The sequence below is a fragment of the Podarcis cretensis genome, assembly GCF_951804945.1.
Source record: "Podarcis cretensis genome assembly, chromosome: 5".
Classification (NCBI taxonomy): Eukaryota; Metazoa; Chordata; class Lepidosauria; order Squamata; family Lacertidae; genus Podarcis; species Podarcis cretensis.
In genome coordinates this window covers 77483810-77509809 of record NC_137174.1, presented here as the reverse complement: position 1 = coordinate 77509809, position 26000 = coordinate 77483810, and the positions used below count along the sequence as shown (strand labels likewise).

At 45.0% G+C, this 26000-nt stretch overlaps 1 protein-coding gene across 4 annotated transcripts in view; it reads left to right on the top strand.

Annotated features, from left to right (window-relative positions):
• CP (ceruloplasmin) overlaps positions 1 to 25883 on the top strand; it is a 37251-nt gene extending 11368 nt beyond the window's left edge. For 2 of the 4 annotated variants that reach the window (XM_079977688.1, XM_079977691.1), the window contains 14 exons: positions 1147 to 1312; positions 7495 to 7634; positions 9297 to 9437; positions 9573 to 9784; positions 11706 to 11856; positions 13309 to 13521; positions 14840 to 15047; positions 16632 to 16771; positions 17239 to 17367; positions 18442 to 18548; positions 20826 to 21045; positions 22050 to 22189; positions 23761 to 23924; positions 24792 to 25179. In XM_079977688.1, coding sequence (XP_079833814.1) covers positions 1147 to 1312; positions 7495 to 7634; positions 9297 to 9437; positions 9573 to 9784; positions 11706 to 11856; positions 13309 to 13521; positions 14840 to 15047; positions 16632 to 16771; positions 17239 to 17367; positions 18442 to 18548; positions 20826 to 21045; positions 22050 to 22189; positions 23761 to 23924; positions 24792 to 24867 — 2207 coding nt within the window. In that variant the 3' untranslated portion in view covers positions 24868 to 25179. Of the gene's footprint in view, positions 1 to 1146; positions 1313 to 7494; positions 7635 to 9296; positions 9438 to 9572; positions 9785 to 11705; positions 11857 to 13308; positions 13522 to 14839; positions 15048 to 16631; positions 16772 to 17238; positions 17368 to 18441; positions 18549 to 20825; positions 21046 to 22049; positions 22190 to 23760; positions 23925 to 24791; positions 25180 to 25612 lie in introns of those variants that run through there. The other 2 variants (XM_079977689.1, XM_079977690.1) reach the window with 2 other exon arrangements.
• The last annotated feature ends 117 nt before the right edge of the window (positions 25884 to 26000 follow it).

Here is a 26000-nt window from a genome sequence, read left to right as displayed (position 1 = left end):
GGCGCGTTCTCTGGGTTTCTTTTTGCATACCAAAGAATTATAAATATTTTCAAGGTTCCGAAAGGTGTGTTCTCTTGAAGCCTAGAGTTCACAGCACAGGGTTCACTCCTTAAGAAAGTAATAAGATTGAGACAGGCAAAAGGACAGAGACTTTAGATCAGGGTTGGAGAACCTCTGGCCTTCCAGATGTTGCTGAACTACAAGCTCCCATTATCCCTGGGCATTAGCCATGCTTGCTAGAGCTGGTCTGCATTGTAGTTCAGCAACATCTGGAAGCCCAAAGTTTCCCCATACCTGTAAATCTGGGGTGGCTTCCTTTTTTGTCCAACAGGCCAGCTTCACCACTGGCTAACCGACTGGGGCCCACATGCCAGCAGTGGGTTTGGTTGGGGATCGGGAAGGAATTCATCAAACTCAAATTGCAAACAATCAGATCTGGGCAGACCATGACCTAGGTCGGATCAGGGGTCTACAGAATCCACAGCTCCACAGAATCCTTTACAAGGTTGCTGCCTCTGTTCCTGTAAAAGGTGTTTCTGTTTTCTGGAAGAAAACAGGCAATACAGCTGCCCAGAGCCTGGAACAGCTGGCAGGTGAAGCTCCACAAATGGGGCTCTTTGTCGCTGCATGCTTTGAATTCAATATAGGAAGTCCCCTTGAGAGTGATGGGCCTTGATGATATTTCATTGCTTTCAGGGGAAATTGAACAGGAAAAAACAAGTCTGCACTAGGGAGCAATTCATTTCACTCTCTCTACCAAATTTGCTTAACTGAGCTGCTCAGATATAGTGAATAAATTTATAAGGTTCTGATAAATCATGAAAGACAGCCTTCAATCTTGTGGCTCCCAGATGTTTTTGATTACGTCTCCCATCAGTCTAAGCCAGCAGAGCTGCTTCCTGGGGATGTTGGGAGTTGTAGTCAAAAAAATCTGGAGACCACCAGGTTGTAGAAAGCTGCTGCAGATTTTTGCTGATCAACACAAGCAAGTGAATGCTCATAGCTTTTACAGTGCTTCATGGGGAGATATGGACCTGGGGCTTATTGAAGTAGACCTTTAACTTTAAAGAGTCTTCAATCTGTTTGCAGAGATTCCCAGAATTTGAAGTATCCTAACGCCATGTGTTCTGTCTTTCTTTTCTTCAGGCGGCATGCAGGCCATTTTTGAGGTGAAAAACTGTAATAGCCATATCCCCTCTCCCAAGAAGAGCACCATAGCAAGGCACTATTACATTGCAGCAGAGGAACATGTGTGGAACTATGGCCCATCTGGAATAAATAACTTCACAGGGGAACCATTAATTCTGGATGAGTAAGTATTGCCTTTTAAGCTATCAAGCAAACAGGAGCCAGATGATTGCATGAAAAAAACGTGTGCTTCCAATGCACTCACCAGCAGAGCTGTTCAATCTTAGCAAGCAGCTGCCTAGGAGGGGTGTGTGGAGCAATCCAATGAAGCAGTGCCTTTCCTTTGTTTGTATGTTCAGATTTTTTTTTAGCAGGGAGGGAAGTATAGAGTCAAGTCTGCACAAGAAGATCTGGCCCTGGTCTGGTACCAGCCCCTGGCATCCTAGGGCAGCTGCTGGGGACCCCCAAAGGACCCACCAGGGCTTATACTTACCTTAGGTTCTCAACATCGTGCAGCTAGGCTTGTGAGCTTCAATTACCTACAAGGCATGACACTACATTAGGCACTCTGTGGTATTGTGGGAAATTAAAATGGCAGCTCCCAGGCGTTCTTGGGTTCCCATTGCTGCAGCTATGGGGAGGCCCATTAATGTAAGAGGGGTCCCTGTCCTGGCCCTACCCTTTGCCTTGTGCATATCAGTTGCCTCAGGGACAAGAGTGACGCTATGGTCGAAACCACTGAGCCTCTTGAGCTTGCCGATCAGAAGGCCAGCGGTTTGAATCCCCATGATGGGGTGAGCTTCCATTGCTCTGTCACAGCTTCTGCCAACCTAGCAGTTCAAAAGCACGCCAGTGCAAGTAGATAAATAGGTGGGAAGGTAAACGGCATTTCCGTGCACCCTGGTTTCTGTCACAGTGTTTCATTGTGCCATAAATGGTATAGTCATGCTGGCCACATGACCTGAAAAGCTGTCTGGACAAACGCTGGCTCCCTTGGCCTGAAAGCGAGATGCGTGCCGCAACCCCATAGTTGCCTTTGACTGGACTTAATTGTCCAGAGGTTCTTTACCTTTACCTTTACCTATCAGTTGCCTCAGTGGTGGATGGGAACGTCATACCCCTCAAGTCCCCAATTAAATCAGGACACCCCATTTTTTGAGCTCTGTGCTTTCTTGCGGGTCACATGACCCAGAAGATGCAAATCCTGGCTTTAGGCCTGGACTTGTTGGAGGGTGTGGAATGTGAGAGTCTGGTTGGCTCTTCCCCTTCTTTGCTGCCACAGTTGAGGCCACTGACTGAAAAGGTGATGTGATTTGGAAAGAGGAAGGTTAATGTAGGGAAGGTTAATGTAGCTTGTAGGGCAGCAGCTGAAGAAGGAGCAAAAAGGGTTTTCTCCTGTGTGTGTTTCTTGTGGCTGATTAGCTGTTCTCCCTGTGCAAAGGTCAGAGGGGGCAGGGTTTCTGTTGAGGTAGGTGATTAGCTGTGGGAGGAGCTTATCAGAGCTTGTAGGGCAGCGGCTGAAGAAGGAGCAAAAAGGGTTTTCTCCTGTCTGTGTTTCTTGTGGTTGATTAGCTGTTCTCCCTGTGCAAAGGTCAGAGGGGGCAGGGTTTCTGTTGAGGTAGGTGATTAGCTGTGGGAGGAGCTTATCAGAGCTTGTAGGGCAGCGGCGTGCGCTTGGCAGTGCGCGCAATTTGATCTATCTTTAGATTTAGGGGAGCTAGTCTCAAACGTTTGTTGGGGGAGACCTAGGGTTTTGGGGGGGGGAGTTACTTGTCCTGTCTGCACGCTTCTTATGATGGAGGACCACTGTAGCCAGCCCCAACGACACGTTCTCAAGATGGAGAGTGAGGGAACAGCTGCAGTCGCCTGCGGTTCCTGCACAATGTTTGCCATCTTGCCAAAGGTTGCAGGCAGCTTTACCTGCAGCAATTGCATGTTGATTGCCCTCTTAAAAGACAAAGTCCAGCAACTGGAGGAACGTGTGGCTATGCTCCAAAGAATTAGAGAGCTGGAGCTCTTCTTGTAAGCAACAGAGCACACCGTCTCCACCAAGGAGGAGACAGGGGACTCCCCTGAGAAGAAGGCTAGTTCACCAACACAGGAGCCAGATATATGGAGAAACGTGACTCAAAGAAGTAGGAGGCCCAGGGTTTGCTCTGATTGTTTAGAAATACACAATCGCTTTGAGGTCCTCTCCCCTAGAATGGAAGACGAAGAGCAGACTCCATTTGAGGATCTCTCCCTCGTTACAGTCGATCAGGTATATGAAGACGAGCAGCAAAGTCAGTCCTCAGGGAATGTGCAGGCGACCTTGGAATGGACAGATCACGGAAGAACCCCGACCAAACCTAAGAGGAGGCGTGTAGTGGTGATAGGGGATTCCCTACTGAGGGGAACAGAAGCAGTGATCTGTGGGCCTGACAAGATGTCTCGGGAAGTGTGCTGTCTCCCCGGGGCTAAGATCCAAGATGTAACTGAACGACTACAAGGAATCATAAAACCCACTGACAAATACCCCTTCCTCTTGGTTCATGTGGGAACCAATGACACTGCAAGCAATAGCCTCCAGAAGATCAAAAGAGACTATGAGGCTCTGGGCAGGAAATTGAAGCAATTAAATGCACAAATTGTCATCTCATCTGTCCTCCCAGTTGAACGACGTGGCCCAGGGAGAAAGAAAAATAGTGGAAGTGAACAGCTGGCTTCGCAAATGGTGTAAACAGGAATGGTTTGGATTCTTAGATCACGGACTGCAGTTTCTTGAAGATGGACTTCTGGCAAGCGATGGGCTGCACCTCACAACGGTTGGGAGGAATGTTTTTGCCAAAAATCTCAGAAACCTCATCAGGAGGGCTTTAAACTGACTAATGTGAGGGAGGAAGACAGTGCTCCTGAAGGTAGGAGTCTATCAATTGATGAACATGATCATCCAAATGTCATAGACCAAATGGAGCAAACAGCACGCAGACCTATTGGTGGGAGGAAAAAATCCTTAAATAAGAGACACGGGGGAATGATTAATGGACTTCAATGTCTGTACACTAATGCGCAAAGCATGGGTAATAAACAAGATGAGCTTGAGCTCTTGGTACAGCAAACTAAATATGACATAATAGGCATCACTGAAACCTGGTGGGATAAGTCCCACGACTGGAATGTAATAATGGAGGGTTACAATCTATTTCAGAGAAACAGACCAGACAAGAAAGGAGGAGGAGTGGCGTTATATGTCAGGAATGTGTATACCTGTGAAGAGATCCAAGATTTAGAACCTCAAAGCCAAAGTGAGAGCATTTGGGTCAAAATTAAGGGAGAGATGAATAACAGGGACCTCATTGTGGGAGTTTACTATAGATCCCCAAGCCAAACGGAGGACATAGATGATGCCTTCCTGGAACAGATGGCCAAGCATGCAAAAGGAAGGGAGATAGTAGTAATGGGGGACTTCAATTACCCGGATATTTGCTGGATGTCAAACTCAGCCAAGAGCAAAAGGTCAAACAGATTCCTCACTGTCCTTGCAGACAACTTCATTGTCCAGAAAGTGGGAGAAGCAACAAGAGGAACAGCCATTTTAGATCTGGTCCTAACCAATGTTGATGACCTGGTTAGTGGGGTAGAAGTGGAAGGATCATTAGGCGCGAGTGATCATGCTCTTCTGAAGTTTACTATACAGCGGAAAGGAGCAGCCAAGCATACTAGGACTCAATTTCTTAACTTTAAGAAAGCCGACTTCATAAAACTTAGGGAAGTGCTGGGTGAGATCCCATGGACAGTAATACTAAAAGGAAAGGGAGTTCATGATGGCTGGGAGTTTGTTAAGAGGGAGATAGTAAAAGCACAACTTCAGGCAATACCAATGAGACGGAAACATGGAAGGTGCCTAAAGAAGCCAGGGTGGCTATCTAAAGAACTTTTAACTGAGTTAAGATTAAAAAAGGATGTGTACAAAAAATGGAAAAGGGGGGAAACCACCAAAGAGGAATTCAAACAAATAGCCAGCACGTGTAGACACAAAGTCAGAAAAGCTAAAGCACAGAATGAACTCAGGCTTGCTAGAGAGGTTAAAAGCAACAAAAAAGGCTTTTATGGGTATGTTCATAGCAAAAGGAAGAACAAAGAAATAGTGGGGTCACTCAGAGGAGAAGATGGTGAAATGCAAACAGGGGACACAGAAAGGGCTGAACTCCTCAATGCCTTCTTTGCCTCAGTCTTCTCCGATAAAGAAAACAATGCCCGACCTGAAGAATTTGGAGCAAATGATTCAGCAGAGGAAACACAGCCCAGAATAACTAAGGAGATAGTACAAGAATACTTGGCTAGTTTAGATGTATTCAAGTCTCCAGGGCCAGATGAACTGCATCCAAGAGTATTAAAAGAAGTGGCAGATGTGATCTCAGAACCACTGGCAGTCATCTTTGAGAATTCCTGGAGAACAGGCGAAGTCCCGGCAGACTGGAGGAGGGCAAATGTTGTCCCTATTTTCAAAAAGGGGAAAAGAGAGGACCCAAATAATTACCGCCCAGTCAGTCTGACATCAATACCAGGGAAGATTCTGGAGCAGATCATTAAGCAAACAGTTTGTGAGCACCTAGAAAGGAATACTGTGATCACCAATAGTCAGCATGGATTTCTGAAAAATAAGTCGTGTCAGACTAACCTGATCTCGTTTTTTGACAGAATTACAAGCCTGGTGGATGAAGGGAACGCAGTGGATGTAGCCTACCTTGATTTCAGCAAGGCATTTGACAAGGTGCCCCATGATATTCTTGTAAAGAAGCTGGTAAAATGCGGTCTTGACTATGCTACCACTCAGTGGATTTGTAACTGGCTGACTGACCGAACCCAAAGGGTGCTCATCAATGGTTCCTCTTCATCCTGGAGAAGAGTGACTAGTGGGGTGCCACAGGGTTCTGTCTTGGGCCCGGTCTTATTCAACATCTTTATCAATGACTTGGATGATGGACTCAAGGGCATCCTGATCAAATTTGCAGATGACACCAAACTGGGAGGGGTGGCTAACACCCCAGAGGACAGGATCACACTTCAAAACGACCTTGACAGATTAGAGAACTGGGCCAAAACAAACAAGATGAATTTTAATAGGGAGAAATGTAAAGTATTGCACTTGGGCAAAAAAAATGATAGGCACAAATACAAGATGGGTGACACCTGGCTTGAGAGCAGTACATGTGAAAAGGATCTAGGAGTCTTGGTTGACCACAAACTTGACATGAGCCAACAGTGTGACGCGGCAGCTAAAAAAGCCAATGCAATTCTGGGCTGCATCAATAGGAGTATTGCATTTAGATCAAGGGAAGTAATAGTGCCACTGTATTCTGCTCTGGTCAGACCTCACCTGGAGTACTGTGTCCAGTTCTGGGCACCACAGTTCAAGAAGGACACTGACAAACTGGAACGTGTCCAGAGGAGGGCAACCAAAATGGTCAAAGGCCTGGAAACGATGCCTTATGAGGAATGGCTAAGGGAGCTGGGCATGTTTAGCCTGGAGAAGAGGAGGTTAAGGGGTGATATGATAGCCATGTTCAAATATATAAAAGGATGTCACAAAGAGGAGGGAGAAAGGTTGTTTTCTGCTGCTCCAGAGAAGCGGACACGGAGCAATGGTTCCAAACTACAAGAAAAAAGATTCCACCTAAACATTAGGAAGAACTTCCTGACAGTTAGAGCTGTTCGACAGTGGAATTTGCTGCCAAGGAGTGTGGTGGAGTCTCCTTCTTTGGAGGTCTTTAAGCAGAGGCTTGACAACCATATGTCAGGAGTGCTCTGATGGTGTTTCCTGCTTGGCAGGGGGTTGGACTCGATGGCCCTTGTGGTCTCTTCCAATTCTATGATTCTATGATTCTATGTGATAGAATTGATTCCTAGAGAGGAGAGACAGGGAAGGGAATGTCACCAGCAATCTAGGAAATAGAGCAATTGATACAGGTCATGACTAGCCAGAACAGCAGCACAAGAGGACATCTGCACCTGGGGAAATAGTGCAGCTATTCCATTGATTTTTTTAAAAAAAGTTGTTCAGAATGTCGTGTAAAGAGTCAGTGAATGGAAGTGTGGCTAGTCCATAGCAAATTCCCAGTGTGGAAGCAAATGTTGTTACCTTTTGCTCCTTTAAAATCCCTCCATTGTAGTTCTTCCATGCTGCCAGTAAGACTGACCATTTGGGCCTCCAAGTGGAGTCCTACCATCCAAATCACTTTGATTCCAAGTTATGCCATTCAAAGCCAAACAACAGAAGAAATTAGAATGAGATGAGGACTGAACAATTTTAGTATGGTGTAGAATGTCTTTCTCTTTGCCGTTAACTGAATGCAGCTCTTGAAAATAATTTGTGTTGCTGCACAGGGAGTCCAAGACATTTTTTGAAAAAAGCGAACAAAGGATTGGTGGATCTTACAAAAAAGCTCTTTTCGTTGAGTATACCAGCAGTGAATTTTCACAGCGCCGGAAGAGGCTCCCTAGTGAAGAACATCTTGGTCTTTTAGGTAAGACTGTTTTTAGCCTCTGGCAATCAAAAGCAGAGGAGATTTTCAGTTTCCTAGGCTGAGTCTTTCAAGGCTGAAGACAATAAGCCTTTTGAGAGGTAAAGGCAGTGGTGTCACTAGTTTGGTGTCTGATTACAAAGAGGTCTGGCAATGTGGTTTTACCCAAAGTGACTGTGGATGGGAGCCTGAGACTTGACACTAAAGAAACCGAAACAGTCCTTTAAAGCAGGAGTGGGGAACATCATGCCCAGAGTCAAAATGCCACTGTCGTGGCCCCCACTAGCAGACCCTGTGCTCGGGCTCTTGAGTCAATTGTTAGCATTAAAAGTTTTATTCCAAAATTCTCTACAGCACCCAAACGTAAGTAGGGTTACTGGTTACTGTTAGTTTCTGTTTCTCACTGAGCAGCTGCGTGGAGTCACAGGACTCTGTTTACATTCCAGAGACCTTGCAGTCTCACGGGAAAGGGAGACGGGATGTGACGTTAGTGGTTTCCTGTTTCCTTTGTTCCTTTGTTTCGGTTGCTCTCTGCTTTCATAGAGAGAGGATGTCTCTTCTGTTCTGTGTAGTTTAGAAATAAAGCTCTTTACAATGTAGCCAAACCTCTCGTCTCTTCCCTGTGCTGGATAGAATGTGCTTGAGGCCTCATCAAAAGCTCAGGTCATTAAACACGTCAGAGGCGATATCAAAGGCTCAGTTTGGAGGAAGAGGAGGCCTTATCGGCTTGGCCGAGTGGAGTTCCAACAGCTACAAAGTCAGGAAGCATGGGAGATAGGCAGAAAAAAGACAGTGACACAACATTTGACACACTCTCTGAGCATTCCCTTTGAAGAGCAGGGTGGGCACCTTCATTCATGTGGTTGAGGTATGAAGACTCAAAACTGGGGACTCAGCTACATTAGTAAAGAAACAACAAATTGAATGTATTTTAAACATGTAACACTAGATGGTGCCAGAGAGCAAGAATTGTTTAAAACGACATTTCCCACAGGATTTTTTAAATCCTTTTTAAAAAACGATCTAAGTTCTGACTTATCTATAGTGTTTTTCCACTCTGGGAGAGCAAGTAGGCTGGGCATGAGGAGTCTGTTCACACCAGTGCAGTCACTTCTGCATTTTTGGTGATGGAGGTAGAGATGATAGGGCTGACTCACGGTCAGGTTTATCCCTCTGCGCCTCTCCTGAGGACAGTAGATCTATGTTGTCAGAGGGCGCTTCCAGGGGCAACACACTGACTGGCTGGGATACCCCATCCAATGACACTGAGGCAGGCCATTCTCCTGACAACCCATTTGGCCCTTCTCCTAGGTCTAGGTCACCACCTCCCTATCTGCTGGACCTCTCCCTGGGGCCAAAGTCCTCCACCAGGTCCTGTTGATCACCTCCCACTCCATTGGGCTCCTCCCATGGGTCAGATTCCTGCAGTTCTTTGACCTCTTCCTTCCCGTCTGACCACTCCCACCAAGATGTTTCCATGGGGGGGTCATGAGAGCAGCTTGCCAGCTGACGCTTGGGACCCTTCCTAAGCCACATCTCCATACAAGCTTTGGACCACACCTTATTCAAGTGCTTTTGCTGAGAGGCAAGTGTGTTTGAGCTGCAACCATGATTAAGATATAATACTTTTAATTTGTGTTGTTGGGTTTGTGCATTTTTAACTAGGACCTGTCATGAGGGCAGAAGTTGGTGAGACCATCCAGGTGACGTTTCTTAACAGGGCAACACGCCCTTTCAGCATTCAGCCGCATGGGCTGAGTTACAACAAAGACAATGAGGGTGCCTTCTACAACACCATCTCTGGAGGTGAATATTTATCTTAAGAGAATGATGTAAATCTTGCGTTGCATCCATTGGAGGAGGTAAACCAACTTTCTTAACATGCTTCCCATGTTACAACTACTTAGGGGCATTTCTTTCTTGATGATGAACTTAATGTAGGACCTGCAAGCCCATCCTCGCATGTGAATCCTGGAGAGAAATTCACTTATGAGTGGGAGGTTCCTGAAACTGTGGGTCCTACTCCGGACGATCCAGATTGCCTTACTTGGATTTATTATTCAGCATCAGATTCAATCAAGGACACCAGCTCTGGCCTAGTGGGCCCATTCTTGGTGTGCAGGAAAGGATCACTGCTTCCTTCAGGGAAACAGGTAATGCAGGAATAATTGAAATCCTCTTCTTTGTATCACCTACCTTTTTGGTGCCAGCTGCACATTTGGGATTTTGAGAAACACTGGTGAGTGTTGGTCACAAAATGGCTGCTTCAGGGGCATAGCATAATGGCTGCCACATCTTAAAGACAAAATGGTGTGGGCATACCTCTCCCCGCCCCAACGGCACCTACATCAGCCACCACCATCCACCCTCACAGATAGAGGTGCTTCTGTTCTTAACAGAGGAGCAGAAGAGAGGATAGGTGTCAAATTCTGGCATCGAATGAGGTGTGGTCATTTTTAAGGGGATGCGTTCAATGTAGTAGAGACTGAGTCACTGAAAAAAGGAGGTGAGCAGGGATTTATTGATTTTTAAGAAGATACTTGCTTAGATTTTTCTTGGCTGCCATACTGGGGGCACACTGGTGCCTGTGGGCACCACATTGACTCATTGCCTTTGCCATAGCTGTAAACTTTTCCCTTTTTTTAAAAAAAAAAAAATATTTATTAAGTTTTTCCAAATTAATACAAAACACAAACAAAGAAGCAAAAACAGATATGCACAAAAAGAATAACAAAAATACAAAAAAACAAAACAAATAACAAATATAATTTGCATTACTTTCTTCATTATCTTATTTCCCAGACCTCCCCTCACCTCCCCCTTTTGTATTCCAATTCAAATTCTTAACTCAACAAATCCTTATTATAACTTATTGTGGCTTAATTTAACTTATTACTCCTTCACATTACAGCTGGAAACCAATTAATTTCTGTCCAACATCAATCTAACATTCATTAATTTTGCAGTATTTCTGCAAATAGTCCTTAAATTTCTTCCAATCTTCTTCCGCTGACTCTTTTCCCTGGTCTCGGATTCTGCCGGTCATTTCTGCCAGTCCCATAAACTTTTCCCTTTTCTTGCGAGGAATCCTATTCGGAATAAGGGAATTTCCCTTAAAAAAGAGAAACGTTGACAGCTATGGCCTTTGCCCCACTGCTATCCTCCAGAAAACCTTTTTTTTTAGTGCTAAGTCGGAGCAAACATCAGGGGTGCCAACTTAGATAAAATATTGGGGGCTCCCAGATAAGCCCCCTCCCCAATAGATCACAAGATGTGACACACACACACCATTTGAATGACAATGCTCATCATCTTAGGGGGGTCTGCCTCCTCAAATATTTTATTGGGGGGGGGCAAAGAGACCTCAGCCCCTAGGAGTTGTCTCCTTTACATAGAAGACTCAGTTGATGTTTGCTCCAGTTCAGCGGTAAACAGTGAGTTTTCCTGAGGGAAGGTGGCAAGAAGTGTGGTTGAGCCCTGACTTTCTAATCTCCAGCAGCATAGGAAGTCATTTGCTGGGTGATTTGAAAAAGAGCACCCCAGAACCTGAAAGGCGTTTGTAAGGATGTTTCATTAGTTGGATAAGGAGTTGCACGTAGTTTTACAGATACAGTGGTACCTCGGGTTATAGACGCTTCAGGTTACAGACTCCACTAACCCAGAAATAGTACCTCAGGTTAAGAACTTTGCTTCAGGATGAGTTAGCTAAAGTGGTGCTTCAGGTTAAGAACAGTTTCAGGTTAAGAACGGATCTCTGGAACGAATTAAGTACTTAACCTGAGGTAGCACTGTATGTCTGAGGAGCTTAGTTCAGGTGTTCCCCAACTGTGGCTACACATCCATGCTCTGAGTGGAACTATAAAATAAATATTACCTAATTGGTCTACTCAGAAAAGAAGAAAAACATTCCTATATGCCATATATCTTACCTGGGGAATCTTGTAGAGATTTAATGTATCTACCATTCTCCTCTGCAATATCTTAATCCGAGGTACCACTGTAGCTAGCCCCAGCCAGTTTAATAGCGTTTTCCCACATGTGTCCCCCCCACTTTACACTTGCTCTTTTCCACAGAAAAATGTAGACAAGGAGTTTTCCCTCCTCGCCACAGTATTCGATGAGAATCTGAGCTGGTATCTGGATGACAATATTGCGCTATCTGGAGGAAATCTTACGCAGATTAATAAGGAGGATGAAGATTTCCAGGAATCCAACAAGATGCATTGTAATTTTACCGTTTTGTTTTGTTTATGGAAACGATGAAGGCAAATTCTTTACCCCATCTCTCCACCCAATCACCTCCCCAAACAAACACTTATTCAGAGAAGGTCTCTGGGGAAGGTCTCTCACCCTGGCTCAGATGGGCAGGGGCGGCCTGTCCCTTTTTGCCGCCTGAGGCAAAATGGTAAAGTGCCGTCTTCCCCAGCTGCTGCCACTGCCCACCTCACTAACTGGGGTTGTACAGTTTCCAGGTTCTGACAGGGCCCCTTCCCCCCATGAGATGTGGCAATGGCTTCCAGTTTCTGGCAAGATCCCAGCAGAACCCAGAAGCCAATGCTGCGGCCCCTTCTCCAGCAGTGGTGGCTGGGGCTGTTCCCCACTGAGGTTCTGCCACCCAAGGCAGCTGCTTCAGTCTGCTTCATGGGGATGCTCTGCATCTGGGGATCAGCCCATGGAACGTAAGCCATTGGAACTTACATAGGTGCAAGCCTCCAAAATGGGCATTCTGGGAGCATGGCAGATGTGGAACAAGGAGAGACCGAGGCCTATTCCAAACTTCCTTGTGCTCAGTCACATGATACAGCCACCAGGAACTTAACCAGCAAAAAGTGTGGGGTGAAATTCTTCCTGAAAGGAGTTTAGTTAGAATTTCTATAGTTAGAATTGCTCTGTGTTTCTCAGCGAGTAATGGGGAATGAGATTGCAGTCTATCATTCTCTCATTCCTTGGGCAGTAGGAGAAACAGTTTCGGAGACTTGGGTGCTTTCAATCAAGAAGCCACTGTTCCATGAAATAATTATTCATTCAGCACATGAACTATGGCACACACTCCCACAGGAAGCAGTGATGGTCACCGACTTGGATGGCTTTAACAGAGAATTAGGCAAATTCACAGAGGAGAGAGCTATCAGTGAATACTAGCCATGATGGCTGCAGTCAGAGGAAGCAACACTTGTTGCTGAAAACCCCAGGAAGGAAGAATGCTATTGTGGTCGGATCCTGCTTATGGGTTTCTTGTGGCCACTGTGGAACATGATGCTGGACCAGATGGGCTATTGACCTGATTCAACTGGCTTTCCTTACGTTGTTAGATTCATTAATTCCAGTGAGTCTGAGTAGGACTTAGCTGAATCCAATCCTAAGATTCTACGATTCACTCCTGTGTGACTTGGAGCAGAATCCAGATAAGACAGCAAATATGTGTATAGATGCATGTTTAATTAGATGTAAGCCCTATTAGCAGGGTGAAATTTATGTCTGAATAAAGATACATAGGATTGGACTACATGCGTTATTAAATATTTCAAATAGATGGAAGCTGATGGCTTGTTTAATTTGCAAAGACTGTAAGCACATAGTATACATCTTTCCTTTTTGCTATTGAACTATATTATGTTAGTTGTGGGATTTTGACACTGAATGTGTTTAAGCATCAATTTGCACCCTTCTTTTGCAGCCTTAAATGGATACATGTATGGAAGCCAGGAAGGCCTTGAGATGTGTGGTGGAGACACCGTTTCGTGGCATTTGATTGGCTTGGGTTCAGAGGTTGACATTCATGGAATACATTTTTCAGGAAATACCTTTTTGACTAAAGGAGGAAGAAGGGATACAGCTAATCTCTTTCCACATAGCTCTCTCACAGCTCTTATGAAGCTTGACTCAGAAGGTGAATAACAACAATTGTACTTACTAATTTTAAACTCTTGCCTAGACATCCCAGCCATACATTTGGTTATATGAACTTCTCAGTTTACAGTCTCTGGACCAGTAAATTATTTCTAAAAGGGGGAAACCGAGTCACTATCTCTCCTTAATCTTGTACTTAGTTTGAAGAAAACTTAATTATGCAACTCTCACCCCAATGAAATTTCTGTGGCAAAGTTGAGCAATTTCCAAAGCGAGGTTAGATATCAATGGAAAATTATACCAGTAACTGCTAGCTGATTATGCAAAACTCTGCCTCCATCCGACACTGTTTTGTAGTTGGCTCTACCCCTGCACCACCATTTTGTGACTGGCAGGCCTTGGTAATTTTCAGCATTCTCAAGTGGGCCATATGTGTAAAAAGCTTGGAAAACCCCTGCTCTAGCTCAGGTCTAGGAGGTGGTCTAGTGTGCACTCCTGTTGGAAATGCTAAGAATTAGTGGAGCATGTTTGGAGTTGGTTTTTCTCTCTTGTATCCTTCTCTTGAGAACCTTCAATTGTGTAATGAGTAAATAGTATTCTGGTCCTTCTCTTTTCTGCTGAGTGTGACCCATGGGTAGGCAAACTAAGGCCCGGGGGCCGGATCCGGCCCAATCGCCTTCTAAATCCAGCCCACGAACGGTCTGGGAATCAGTGTGTTTTTACATGAGTGGAATGTGTCCTTTTATTTAAAATGCATCTCTGGGTTATTTGTGGGGCATAGGAATTCGTTCATTTTTTCCCCTTTCAAAATATAGTCTGGTCCCCCACAAGGTCTGAGGGACAGTGGACTAGCCCCCTGCTGAAAAAGTTTGCTGACCTCTGCCCTTCACTTGGGTTAAAAAGAAAGCTGGTTTATTTTTATTTATTTTTTAAAATTGTGCCTGTCTCTGAATCCTCAGTGTGTTACATTGAAAAATATTCCACTTGACCCGCTTCTTCATCTTGACCAATTTATATATTACACATCTCTGCAGCTCGGGATAACACTTCATTCATTTGAAGAAGTGAGCTGACACCCACTTCAGGAAAGCTGATACCATAATAAGTGTTTTAGTCTTTAAGACTCCACAATACACTTTGTTGTTTTTGCTGCAAGAGACTATAGTTGCCTAAGGGTGTTAGGGACTGTAGCTCTGAAGGGTTTCCAGGATCCTCTGCTTTTTCAAATGCTTGATGTGTACGTAGCCTAATGAGGGTCCTCCATTATTTTAGTTCCTGTAATGCAGGCCAGGCCATCACATTTCCTAGGTGTGTTTGGTTTGGATTCATTGGTTAGCTTTCTCTCTTTGTTTCTCCAGGGGTATTTGAAGTGGCCTGCATGACTACAGATCATTTCACAGGGGGTATGAGACAAACCTATGAAGTGAGGAAGTGTGCTTCATCACCAGAGGATAATGAGGTATATACCCATGAAAAGACCTATTACATTGCAGCAGTAGAAATAGAATGGGACTATTCCCCCAGCAGGACCTGGGAGCAGGAGAGGCATCACTTCCATCATGAAAGGTAAGGCCAGAGCAAACAATAAATTCCTAGCAAAGCATATCTGAGATCGCTCACTTTTCCTTTCCATCCTTTTGTAGCAGGCATGGATCCCAAGTGGTTGGACTAGGCTCGGTGAGACCCAAGTCAAAATCCTCACCAGCCTAGTCACCAGCTATTAGCCTTACCTACCTCACAAATTTGTTGTGAGAATTAAATGTACAAGGGTGGGGCAGGGGACCACACAGCTATCCTTAAGCTCTTTGGAGGAATGGTGGGAAAAATAAAACAATACTTCTCTCCCATATTTAAATGTAAAATGTAATGAATACATGGCAAACAATAATTAGGTGGTGTCTAGTATCACTAGTGGTGATAGTAGAGTGCAAGGAAATGCTGTTTACCTTCCCACCACAGTGGGAACCTACTTGTGTTGCTGATGCTACTATTATGCATTTCATGCAGCAGATTTCATAGGGAGCACTTTTTCCCTGCTTCCGGCTTCCCTTTGTGGATTATTTTATGAATGCACAAGGGATGAGTTTCTTTTTTATGTAGAGTGTGAAAAATATTTAGGACTGGCACAAAACATCTCCATATCATCTCCGAGGACAGACAAACCCTTTGATTAACACAAAGCCACATTCGCAGAGTGTAGTAAAGGGCACTGTTGACTCAAGACCTAGGGTCTTACAATACCAAAGCACTTAAGATGCAACAGGATTTTAAGTTTCCTCTATTTAAGTTTCCACCCACTGTTTTGCTGATAAGGTTTGCCATTCTGTAAAGCAGCCTTCTCCAACTGGATACAACTCAGATACATGACCAGTGGTCAGAAGTGGTTGGAGTTGTAAGATCTGCTAAACCCGGCAAGGCATGAAATGACCCTTGCTTTTAAGCATGGGGCTGCAGGCACTTATCTCTACCAGTCTCTGGTTAAACTCTCATTACAGGCAGGGGGATTATTGCTCCAGAATAGCTATGGACTTTTCTGACATGACTTACTGAGATAGTGTGGCTGCAATTTAACAGGTCAGGTAGGCCTGCTGGAGGCCAAGATCGGGACCTCTCAGGTAGACAGGTCCTTTGGAAAGTCAGACATGGAGCACGTCTTCCCTGTGTTTGCTCCCTCCTGAGCTTCAGTCTTGTTTGCAGGCATAGTGGAAAATTGTCCCATCCCACTTTCCAGCAGTGGATGGGGCCAACCCCCAAAGTAGATGGGGCAAGACACCTCACACTTTCCTAACCATAACATGGAGGTGTCAACCAGCCATAAGCAGAATGGCGTCTCATTAGTTCCTTCCTTTAACTCAAGAGTGGGGAATCTTAGGCCCAGTGACCAAAGGTGTCTTTTGAAGCCTGTCTATCTAGTCCTCAGGAATTTGCACTCTCCTTTAGCATTTTTGCCTGACTGAAATTTGTCCTTGAATTCTGATAATGCCTTTTGCCTACCTGGTTGGAAGATGGAATATGGATGGTCTATGTGTTTGTGTAAAACACATTTTCACATTTGCAGTTACATAAATGATACCTGGAGTTTTTGACCAGTGCCTCTTAACTTTATTGGTTCTCATATTCAAATGTATCCTTCACTTTCCCCCCCTTCAGCCCAGGGAATTCATTCTTAAATAAAAACGATAAGTTCATTGGGTCAAAATACAAGAAGGTTGTTTATCGAGAATATACTGACAAATCATTCAGCACCGCCAAAGAAAGGAAGGAAGAAAAAGAGCACCTGGGAATTCTAGGTACTGGCTTTATAAATTGAAAGAACAACTATTGAACGTTATATTGGCATGAACTGAATTTTGCCGTGTGGGTCTCAAGTAAGGATGAAAGGAGGCAGCAGCTTCTGTATGTCGCAATTAGCACTTTTTTTGATGTGCTGCATCTGCAGGGCCACAGGTTCCTCACCACTGCATTAGACTGTGTGTTAGCATTATGCTTGAACCAGATCAATGTCTTGTAGATAAAGTTTAAGACTCAACACTGGATTTAATCCAGAGAAAATTAAACCCGCTTACATATAATTAAAGTCAATTGAATTTAAGTACACTGTTAAGTGCTTAAGAGCCCTAGCAATTTAATTTGAGCCTTAAGCGCCTGTAGGTTTCCTTTGCACTGATCAGTCTTTGCAGTTTTGTTTTCCAAAGCACTTTGGAATTTCCTTTAATGCTGTGTCTTAGAGAACATATTTGTTTTTAATCTCTCCAAGGTCCACTACTTGTTGCAAATGTTGGGGATAAAATCACAATTATTTTTAAAAACATGGCTTCCAGACCTTATTCTATTCATGCACAAGGAGTGAAAACTGACTTTGCCGACGCAGCCGAAACCAGTTCAGGTGATAGTCTCATTCGTTATTTCTCTCACTTTTTAAAATCTTGTTTTCCTTGCCTCAAGGTCTGTAGAATGGGGATAATAATAACAAAAGGACAAAAGAAGCAGAGAATGTGGAGCAGGTGAAAACTCACAAGGACTTAATTCCTCCTGTTCAGTTTTTTGCAAAAACCTTTGGAAGATGATACGATTTAGTGTTGGTGAATCTGAAGGGGAAGGGCGTGGAGCCACCAAGAATGCCTATCTTGTGTCTCTCATCATAGGACACAGTCCTAACCCTAGGCCACCAGTGGCAGGGATTGACCTTTACCCTAGGCAGGCAATTGTGCATCCACAGCCCAACTGCTCACACCAGCCAGGGCAGAAGGTGGAGAGCAGAAAAAATATCCCTATGCTACACCAGTTTTCAGGCTACTGCACTACACAGACCTAGAGGAGGTGCATTCTTGTCACATGGTGGGAACAGAGTCAGCACAGGATCCAGTCCTGTCCATGAAATGCTGCTTTTTGGGGCTTTCTGCCTGTCACCTGCCAGCAGGGATGCCATCAGTAGTAGCTTCCACCCACTTGTGGTGGGTGCATTGGGGTGCTCCTTGCTGTCAGGGCTTCCCTGCCAATGTGGGCAGAGGGGCAGCTTTATTGGATGCCCATGAGTTTTAGTCTTATGAGAGAGTGAGAAAAAAGTTTCCTCTATTCCCCTTTCTTCACCCCCATCGTTCTGCCCAGAACTGAGGTCCAGCGCCGAGGGCCTTCTGGCGGTTCCCTCACTGCGAGAAGCCACGTTACAGGGAACCAGGCAGAGGGCCTTCTCAGTAGTGGCACCCACCCTGTGGAACACCCTCTCACCAGCTGTTGAAAAGAAGAACAACTACCAGACTTTTAGAAGACATCTGAAGCCAGCCCTGTTTAGGGAAGCTTTTAATGTTTAACAGACCACTGTATTTAATATTTTGCTGGAAGCCGCCCAGAGTAGCTGGGGAAACCCAGCCAGATGGGCGGGGTATAAATAATAAATTATTATTATTATTACTCCATGCTATGCATGATTTTATCAATTTTAAATATCTGTTTCATGCAGGTGCAGTCAGAGAGTATGTCTGGAAAATACCAAAGAGATCTGGTCCTGCTGAAGGGGATTCCGACTGTATCCCTTGGGCATATTACTCAGCTGTGGATAAAGTTAAGGTGTGTTTTTAATGGCTGTTACCAAATCCGTTCCCTTACCTGGGCACAGAACACTTCTTCACCAGCCCCCCTACAATGGCTTCATTCCTTACTAAACAACGAGTCATCTGACTTTGTTGAAATCTTGATGGAGACAATGGGATTGGCCCCATGTAATCTGGGTGTAGTGTGGTGTAGTGGTTAAGGGGGTAGACTCGTAATCTGGTGAACCGGGTTCGATTCCCCGCTCCTCCACATGCAGCTGCTGGGTGACCGTGGGCTAGTCACACTTCTCTGATGTCTCTCAGCCTCACTCACCCCACAGAGTGTTTGTTGTGGGGGAGGAGGGGAAAGGAGATTGTTAGCCGCTTTGAGACTCCTTCGGGTAGTGATAAAGCAGGATATCAAATCCAAACTCCTCTTCTTCAAACTCTTCTGGAAGCAGAGCTTTTAAGAGCGGCGGGGAGGAAAAGGTAGAGGCAGAATCAGTTTTCAAAGTACTTTGGAAGTGGCAAGCCAACTTTCATCTATAATGGATGTGTATAGAAGGGGTTGGATCCAGACTAGGTTAGGTCCCATTTAAATCCATCTGAAAATTTAGTCATGATTTAAATCTCATTGATCTCAATGGGACCTAAATGTGACAAACTTAAAACTGGATCTAACCTTTTAAATATATAGCAACATAGGCCAGAAAAATACGGAGTCATGGTGGTGGAGCTACCATTTCTGAAGCCTTGCCAGGCCTGCACAAACCAGGGTTAGAAGGTTGTGGGGCAGATTCCCCCTCCTTTTATGTACTTGGTTTCCAGATTTTATTTCTCCTGTCGTTGGTTTCAGTGGGAGGGGAAATAACTATGGCAGCTCCAGGATTGGCTTATTATTATTTTTTTGCCCTTATCTGGGAAATGGGACGGCTTTAGTTCCAAGGTCTCCCTCAATCTGTCCCTGCCACACCTGATTTTCCCGTGCCTTACTGCCACTGCAGCACCAATGACTAAGGAGTGGTGGTGAAGCTGGACCACCTGGATGAATTTTACCCTTATGATTTCTATATAATCATCTATCCATATATAACCATATATCTTTATGATGATTTCTATATATTCATGTATACGAAGGGTGTTTGAATCATGAAGGCTTCTGCAGAGCTAAATGCTTAGATTTTAGAAATCCAAAATGACCTCTGCCCCATTTCTCCCCCCTTGTTCTTCTAATGCACTCAATGGCTCGCCAACATAGTAGGAAGCAAGAAATCTGATGTGCTGGCACCTTCCTCTGTCCAGGCAAGCCCCTCAGCAGCTAAAAACAGGAAAACGCTAACCACAATGTCCCCGTTTATAACAGATGATGTGTAGGAGGGTTACCAACATCGTAACGGGCAAATAAGTTTCTTTTCTCCTTTCTTACTATAAATCAGGGGAAAGGTCAGGCTGATGTACCGTCTGAGGAAAGCAGTAGTTGGGGAGGATTCTTTACATGGTCAGGGGCAAGGTTTATGCATGCGCTCACTGGTTTGATTTTTGCTGCCATATGCGATTATATACGATTATGTCATGTTTTATGATGTATGTACTCAGGTATAAAGCCTAAGGGTGCTAGAGCTTTGGACGCGGGTGGCGCTGTGGGTAAAACCTCAGCGCCTAGGACTTGCCGATCGCATGGTCGGCGGTTCGAATCCCCGCGGCGGGGTGCGCTCCCGTCGTTCGGTCCTAGCGCCTGCCAACCTAGCAGTTCGAAAGCATCCCTGGGTGCAAGTAGATAAATAGGGACCGCTTACCAGCGGGAAGGTAAACGGTGTTCCGTGTGCTGCGCTGGCTCGCCAGATGCAGCTTGTCACGCTGGCCACGTGACCTGGAAGTGTCTGTGGACAGCGCTGGTTCCCTGCCTATAGAGTGAGATGAGCGCACAACCCTAGAGTCTGTCAAGACTGGCCCGTACGGGCAGGGGTACCTTTACCTTTACCTTTACCTTTACCTTTGGAAAAACCATTCCACTGGGTCATTATTGCTCAGCAATAAAATACCACTTTCTCTTTCTCCATTGCTGCCCCTGTCAATTCTTGGACACAATTTGAGTGGCTTCCCATTACTGCAAGTAGGAGGCCTCTAGAAGCAGACTTCCGGAGGTCTCCATCTGTGAAGGGCATCTGCAGGATACAGCAGCCCCTTGGCCAGCCTTTCAGAAGCTTAGACTTAATCCCAAGCACTCGATGTGGGCCAATATTTCGTCAGATGCTATTTCCCCATCCCCATTATTTTAGTAATGGCGCTAGGTAATTCTTTTTTTTGCTTTCAGGACCTCTACAGTGGATTAATTGGGACACTGCTAGTCTGTCGCAGGGAGCATGTACAATTACTTTCCACATCCGCACAGCCAATTCAATTTAATGTTCTTTTTTTGGTGTTTGATGAAAACCTGTCTTGGTACCTGGATGAAAATATCAACACTTACGCTGGCAACCCAGAAGCCGTGAACAAAGAAGACGAGGAGTTTATCGAAAGCAATAAGATGCACGGTACGTTTCTATGGCGATGGGATACTTCCAACACCCACAATTGCCAGTCATTAATCAGACATTCTGTGTTCATTACATTTGCCACATACTTGCCAAACTGTATGGAATGGGTTGTATTGCAGCTCTTGGGTCCTTTTCTCTTTTAGAAGCTGGGCTCCAAACATCCTGCTCGCTTTGTTTCCTTCACAGTTGGCCTCCTGTAATTCAGTAGGCAGAGTGTATTTGAGGACTGGCCCTACCATTAGCTTCATTGTATTGAAATTCACATGTTCCGTCGAAGAGTTTTTGCCTTCATGATAAACTTCTCGTTCCTTAGCCTGTGTCCAGGGCAGCTGTTTATCAGCTCCATCTGGTACGCAGGCTGAGACCCTACCTGCCCACGGACTGTCTCGCCAGAGTGGTACATGCTCTGGTTATCTCTTGCTTGGACCACTGCAATGTGCTCTATGTGGGGCTACCTTTGAAGGTGACCCGGAAACTACAACTAATCCAGAATGCGGCAGCTAGACTGGTGAGAGGGAGCGTCCGCCGAGACCATATAACACCGGTCTTGAAAGACCTACACTGGCTCCCAGTACGTTTCTGAGCACAATTCAAAGTGTTGGTGCTGACCTTGAAAGCCCTAAACGGCCTCGGTCCTGTATACCTGAAGGAGCGTCTCCATCTCCATTGTTCTGCCCGGACGCTGAAGTCCAGCGCCGAGGGCCTTCTGGCGGTTCCCTCGCTGCGAGAAGCCAAGTTACAGGGAACCAGGCAGAGGGCCTTCTGGGTAGTGGCACCCACCCTGAGGAACGCCCTCCCACCAGATGTCAGAGAAAAATAATTACCAAACTTTTAGAAGACATCTAAAGGCAGCCCTGTTTAGGGAAGCTTTTAATGTTTAATGGGTTATTGCATTTTAGTGTTTTGTTGGAAGCCACCCAGAGTGGCTGGGGAACCCCAGCCAGATGGGCGGGGTATAAATAATAAATTATTATTATTATTATTATTATTATTATTATTAGCCATTAACGGAAAGCTGTTTGGAAACTTGCATGGCCTTACAATGCACGTTGGAGATAAAGTCAGCTGGTACTTAATGGGGATGGGGAACGAAGTGGATATGCACACAGCACATTTCCACGGCCACAGCTTCGACTATAAGGTAAGATGATTGGTTCCTGCCTTTAATTTTAAACTTAGTGTTGGAGGAATGATAATGCGTTTTTTGGAGAATGCTCTTCGTCAACTGAATATACAAACCTGCTTTATGCTCAACTGTCCCAGTGTTTTCTATTCTGACTGGCAGAGATTTCAGCTGACAATATTGCCTGCCATCTTCTACCTGATGTAATGTTATTAGTGGCAAACAACAAGGGCTCATTGGTAGTTTGTTTGGGAATAGGGGTAAGAGTGGGTTTGGGCAGATCCACAGCAGGCGTTTAAAGCACATGACTTCCTTCAAAGAATTCTGGAAACTGTAGTTCATTAACAACGCTTGAAATTGAAGCTCTGTGAGGGGAAAACTATAGTTTTCAGGATTTTTTTGTAGGGGAAGTTCTAAATGTGCACTTTGTGATTACAGTAAGTTACTTTAACATCCTATCTGTCTCCAAGCTGGCAGGTCTGGAAAGAATTACAGACCAGCAATTTCTATCCTAATTCAATGGTAAGGCAACTTTTTAAGAAAGCAACGATAGGAAAGAGCTACAGTCCCCAACTCCACTGCCCCCCACAACTCACACTGTTTTTTCAGATTTTGGTTTTAACTGGTGGTAGTAGCAGGACTGGATTGGGCGAAGTTGCTATTTCTAATACATAAAATGAGGGATGGGCAAATTTGTTGTTTTTTGTTTCTCTCCGTTTCCATTGTTAAGTTTAGTTCTTCACATTTAGACATCAATATGTTGAAATGGCTGGGGTAACCCAGTCAGATGATTGGGGTATAAATAGTAAAATTATAATAATTATTATCCTCTTGAAAATTTGCATTTAGTGTAAATTTCTCCTTTTTGTATGCAATGTTGCCTAATATACATGTTTTTACAAAGCAATTCCCCATAATATAATGCATTTTTGCTTGTTATTTTCACCAGTATATGCATTTTAATGCACACTTTACCCTTTGCTTGGGTAAAGAACTGCATTGCAAAATTCAGAGAAGTGCAAATTTCAAAGGGTGGTGCCCCGCAAGACGAATGCCTCGCAAGACGAAAAACCCGCTAGACGAAAGGGTTTTCCGTTTTTCGAGGCGCTTCACAAGACGAATTTCCCTATGGGCTTGCTTCGCAAGACGAAAACGTCTTGCGAGTCTTTTCCCTTCCCCCCTTTTTCTAAGCCGCTAAGCCGCTAATAGCCGCTAAGCCGCTAATAGCCGCTAAGCCGCTAATAGCGCTAATCCGCTAATAGGGATGCTTCGCAAGACGAAAAAACCGCTAGACAAGAGACTTGCGGAACGGATTATTTTTGTCTTGCGAGGCACCACTGTAAACTGAAACCAATTTCTGCCTCATGCAATAAGGGGGAAGTAGGCATAGATGGCTCTGACTTACTTTTTAAAAAATTAAGTTGCCTGCATTTTTCTTCCAATTGTATGTTTCCAGTACAAATACATTCAAAGTTCTGCCACAATATTCTTAACTCATTTTATTTTATCACTTCCAATTAATTACTTCAAAGATGCTGCAAAAATGTTTACTGATGTAAGGTGGTTGTTTTTTGTGCTTGCCCTAGAAGAACACCAGAACCTACCGGGCCGATGTCTTTGATCTGTTTCCTGGGACTTTTCAAACTGTTGAAATGTTACCCAAGTATCCTGGGACTTGGTTACTGCACTGTCATGTGACCGACCACATCCATGCTGGCATGGAGACGACCTACACTGTGCTCCCAGAGCAAAGGTAAGCAGTCACCAATTGTGTTCGAGGAAATACATTGCACTTGCAAGGCCTACCACTAACTGGGGAGATTTAAGAAATGGGAAGGAGGCTGAAAGGGTGTGCAAGATAGAATTTGGGAAAGGGGCTCTTTTGAAGACCTCAGGGCAAAACAGAAGTTCACCCGACGCCATCGTAACCCGTCAAAACTTAGCCCGTGAAGCGTGGGGAAATGAAACCGTCAGCCTAGAAAGATTCCACATCCCTGAGCTACAGCAATCTTGCGCTGCTCCCCACATCAGAAGAGCTAACTGATGTTATCTGCTGCCAGCTGCACAATTGAGGCTGACTCAGGTGGCGCTGTGGGTTAAAGCCTCAGCGCCTAGGGCTTGCCGATCGAAAGGTCGGCGGTTCGAATCCCTGCGGCGGGGTGCGCTCCCGCTGCTCGGTCCCAGCGCCTGCCAACCTAGCAGTTCGAAAGCACCTCCGGGTGCAAGTAGATAAATAGGGACCGCTTACCAGCAGGAAGCTAAACGGCGTTTCCGTGTGCAGCTCTGGCTCGCCAGAGCAGCAATGTCACGCTGGCCACGTGACCCGGAAGTGTCTCCGGACAGCGCTGGCCCCTGGCCTCTTAAGTGAGATGGGCGCACAACCCCAGAGTCTGTCAAGACTGGCCCGTACGGGCAGGGGTACCTTTACCTTTACCTTTACAGTGGCAGCTGAGAACATTGGGTAAGTAAGGCAGGATAGATCATGATAGATGGAGCCAAGGATAACAACAGGCAAACTAAGAATATCAACCTACAGCAGATCTGCTCCCTGCCCATTAACAGCGACCACATATATCCAACTGTTGCATTCTTCAAGTGGCCTTACTTCCTCTCTTTTCAGAAATAAGTCCAGCAGCAAGGATCCCACCCTCTACCTCACCTCCATGATTCTGTTGTTTTGTGTAACATTTCTATGATTCCAGCAAGTGCTGCTGCTTCCATCCGCCACTCAAGTTCCTATCCCTGGACTTTTAACATCCCCTGAGTCTATTTTTCTATTGCTTATTTCCACACCAGAAAGGGATTCACCTGCTAATCTCTTCCACTGTGCTATGTTTATTGTTGTTGTTTAGTCGTGTCTGACTCTTCGTGACCCCATGGACCAGAGCACGCCAGGCACTCCTGTCTTCTACTGCCTCCCGCTATAAATGAAACCGTGATAGGGGGAACTGCCAGCAACAACATTTAAGCAACGCACACGCTAAATAAAAGACAGCCAATCTACTCAAGACTGTTTCGGTTCTTCTTTCTATGAATAGTGTGTGTTGCCAGCCTTAGGGGGGGTGGACAAAATCCAAGCTATATTCACTCTGTCATTTTGAATCTCACTTCTGTTGACGTGCACATCTCACTCACCCAGCTGTTATTAGACAGCATGCATTTCAAGTGCAAGTAGATAAATAGGTGCCGCTCTGGTTCACCAGAAGCAGCTTAGTCATGCTGGCCACATGACCCGGAAGCTGTACGCCGGCTCCCTCGGCCAGTAAAGCAAGGTAAGTGCCGCAACCCCAGAGTCGTCCGTGACTGGACCTAATGGTCAGGGGTCCCTTTACCTTTACACATTTATAAATCTTAGTATTTTTGGTACTTCCAGACAGTTGTAAATAGAGAACAGGGAGAAACTCAAGGCAGATTAAATAGCATGTGTTATTGTTTGTGCAGAAAATCTGTGATAGGACCAGCTTATAAGAACAGCCCCAGCATCTGATTTCAGTGAAGTCCCGTTACAGAAGCTGCTTGAACAAACAGGCTACTACAGATCCAAAAGGAAATCCAAGAACTTGCTGTCACTTGTATCCATGGCTTTTGGTGCAGAGAATGTTGTTATTATTATTATTCACATGAGATTTTCAGCTGTTTGGTTTGTTGGACACCCCATCTGACACAGGTGATTATAAGGAGAAGAATAAAACTGAATTATATTCACAGTAAAGCTATCCTTGGAATGTACTGACATTTAGCCCAACTTTCTCCACATAGTATATGTCTAGCTCACTTACAATACCCGTGTTTAGCATCATAAAACTATCACAAGAAAGAGGAGTGAGAT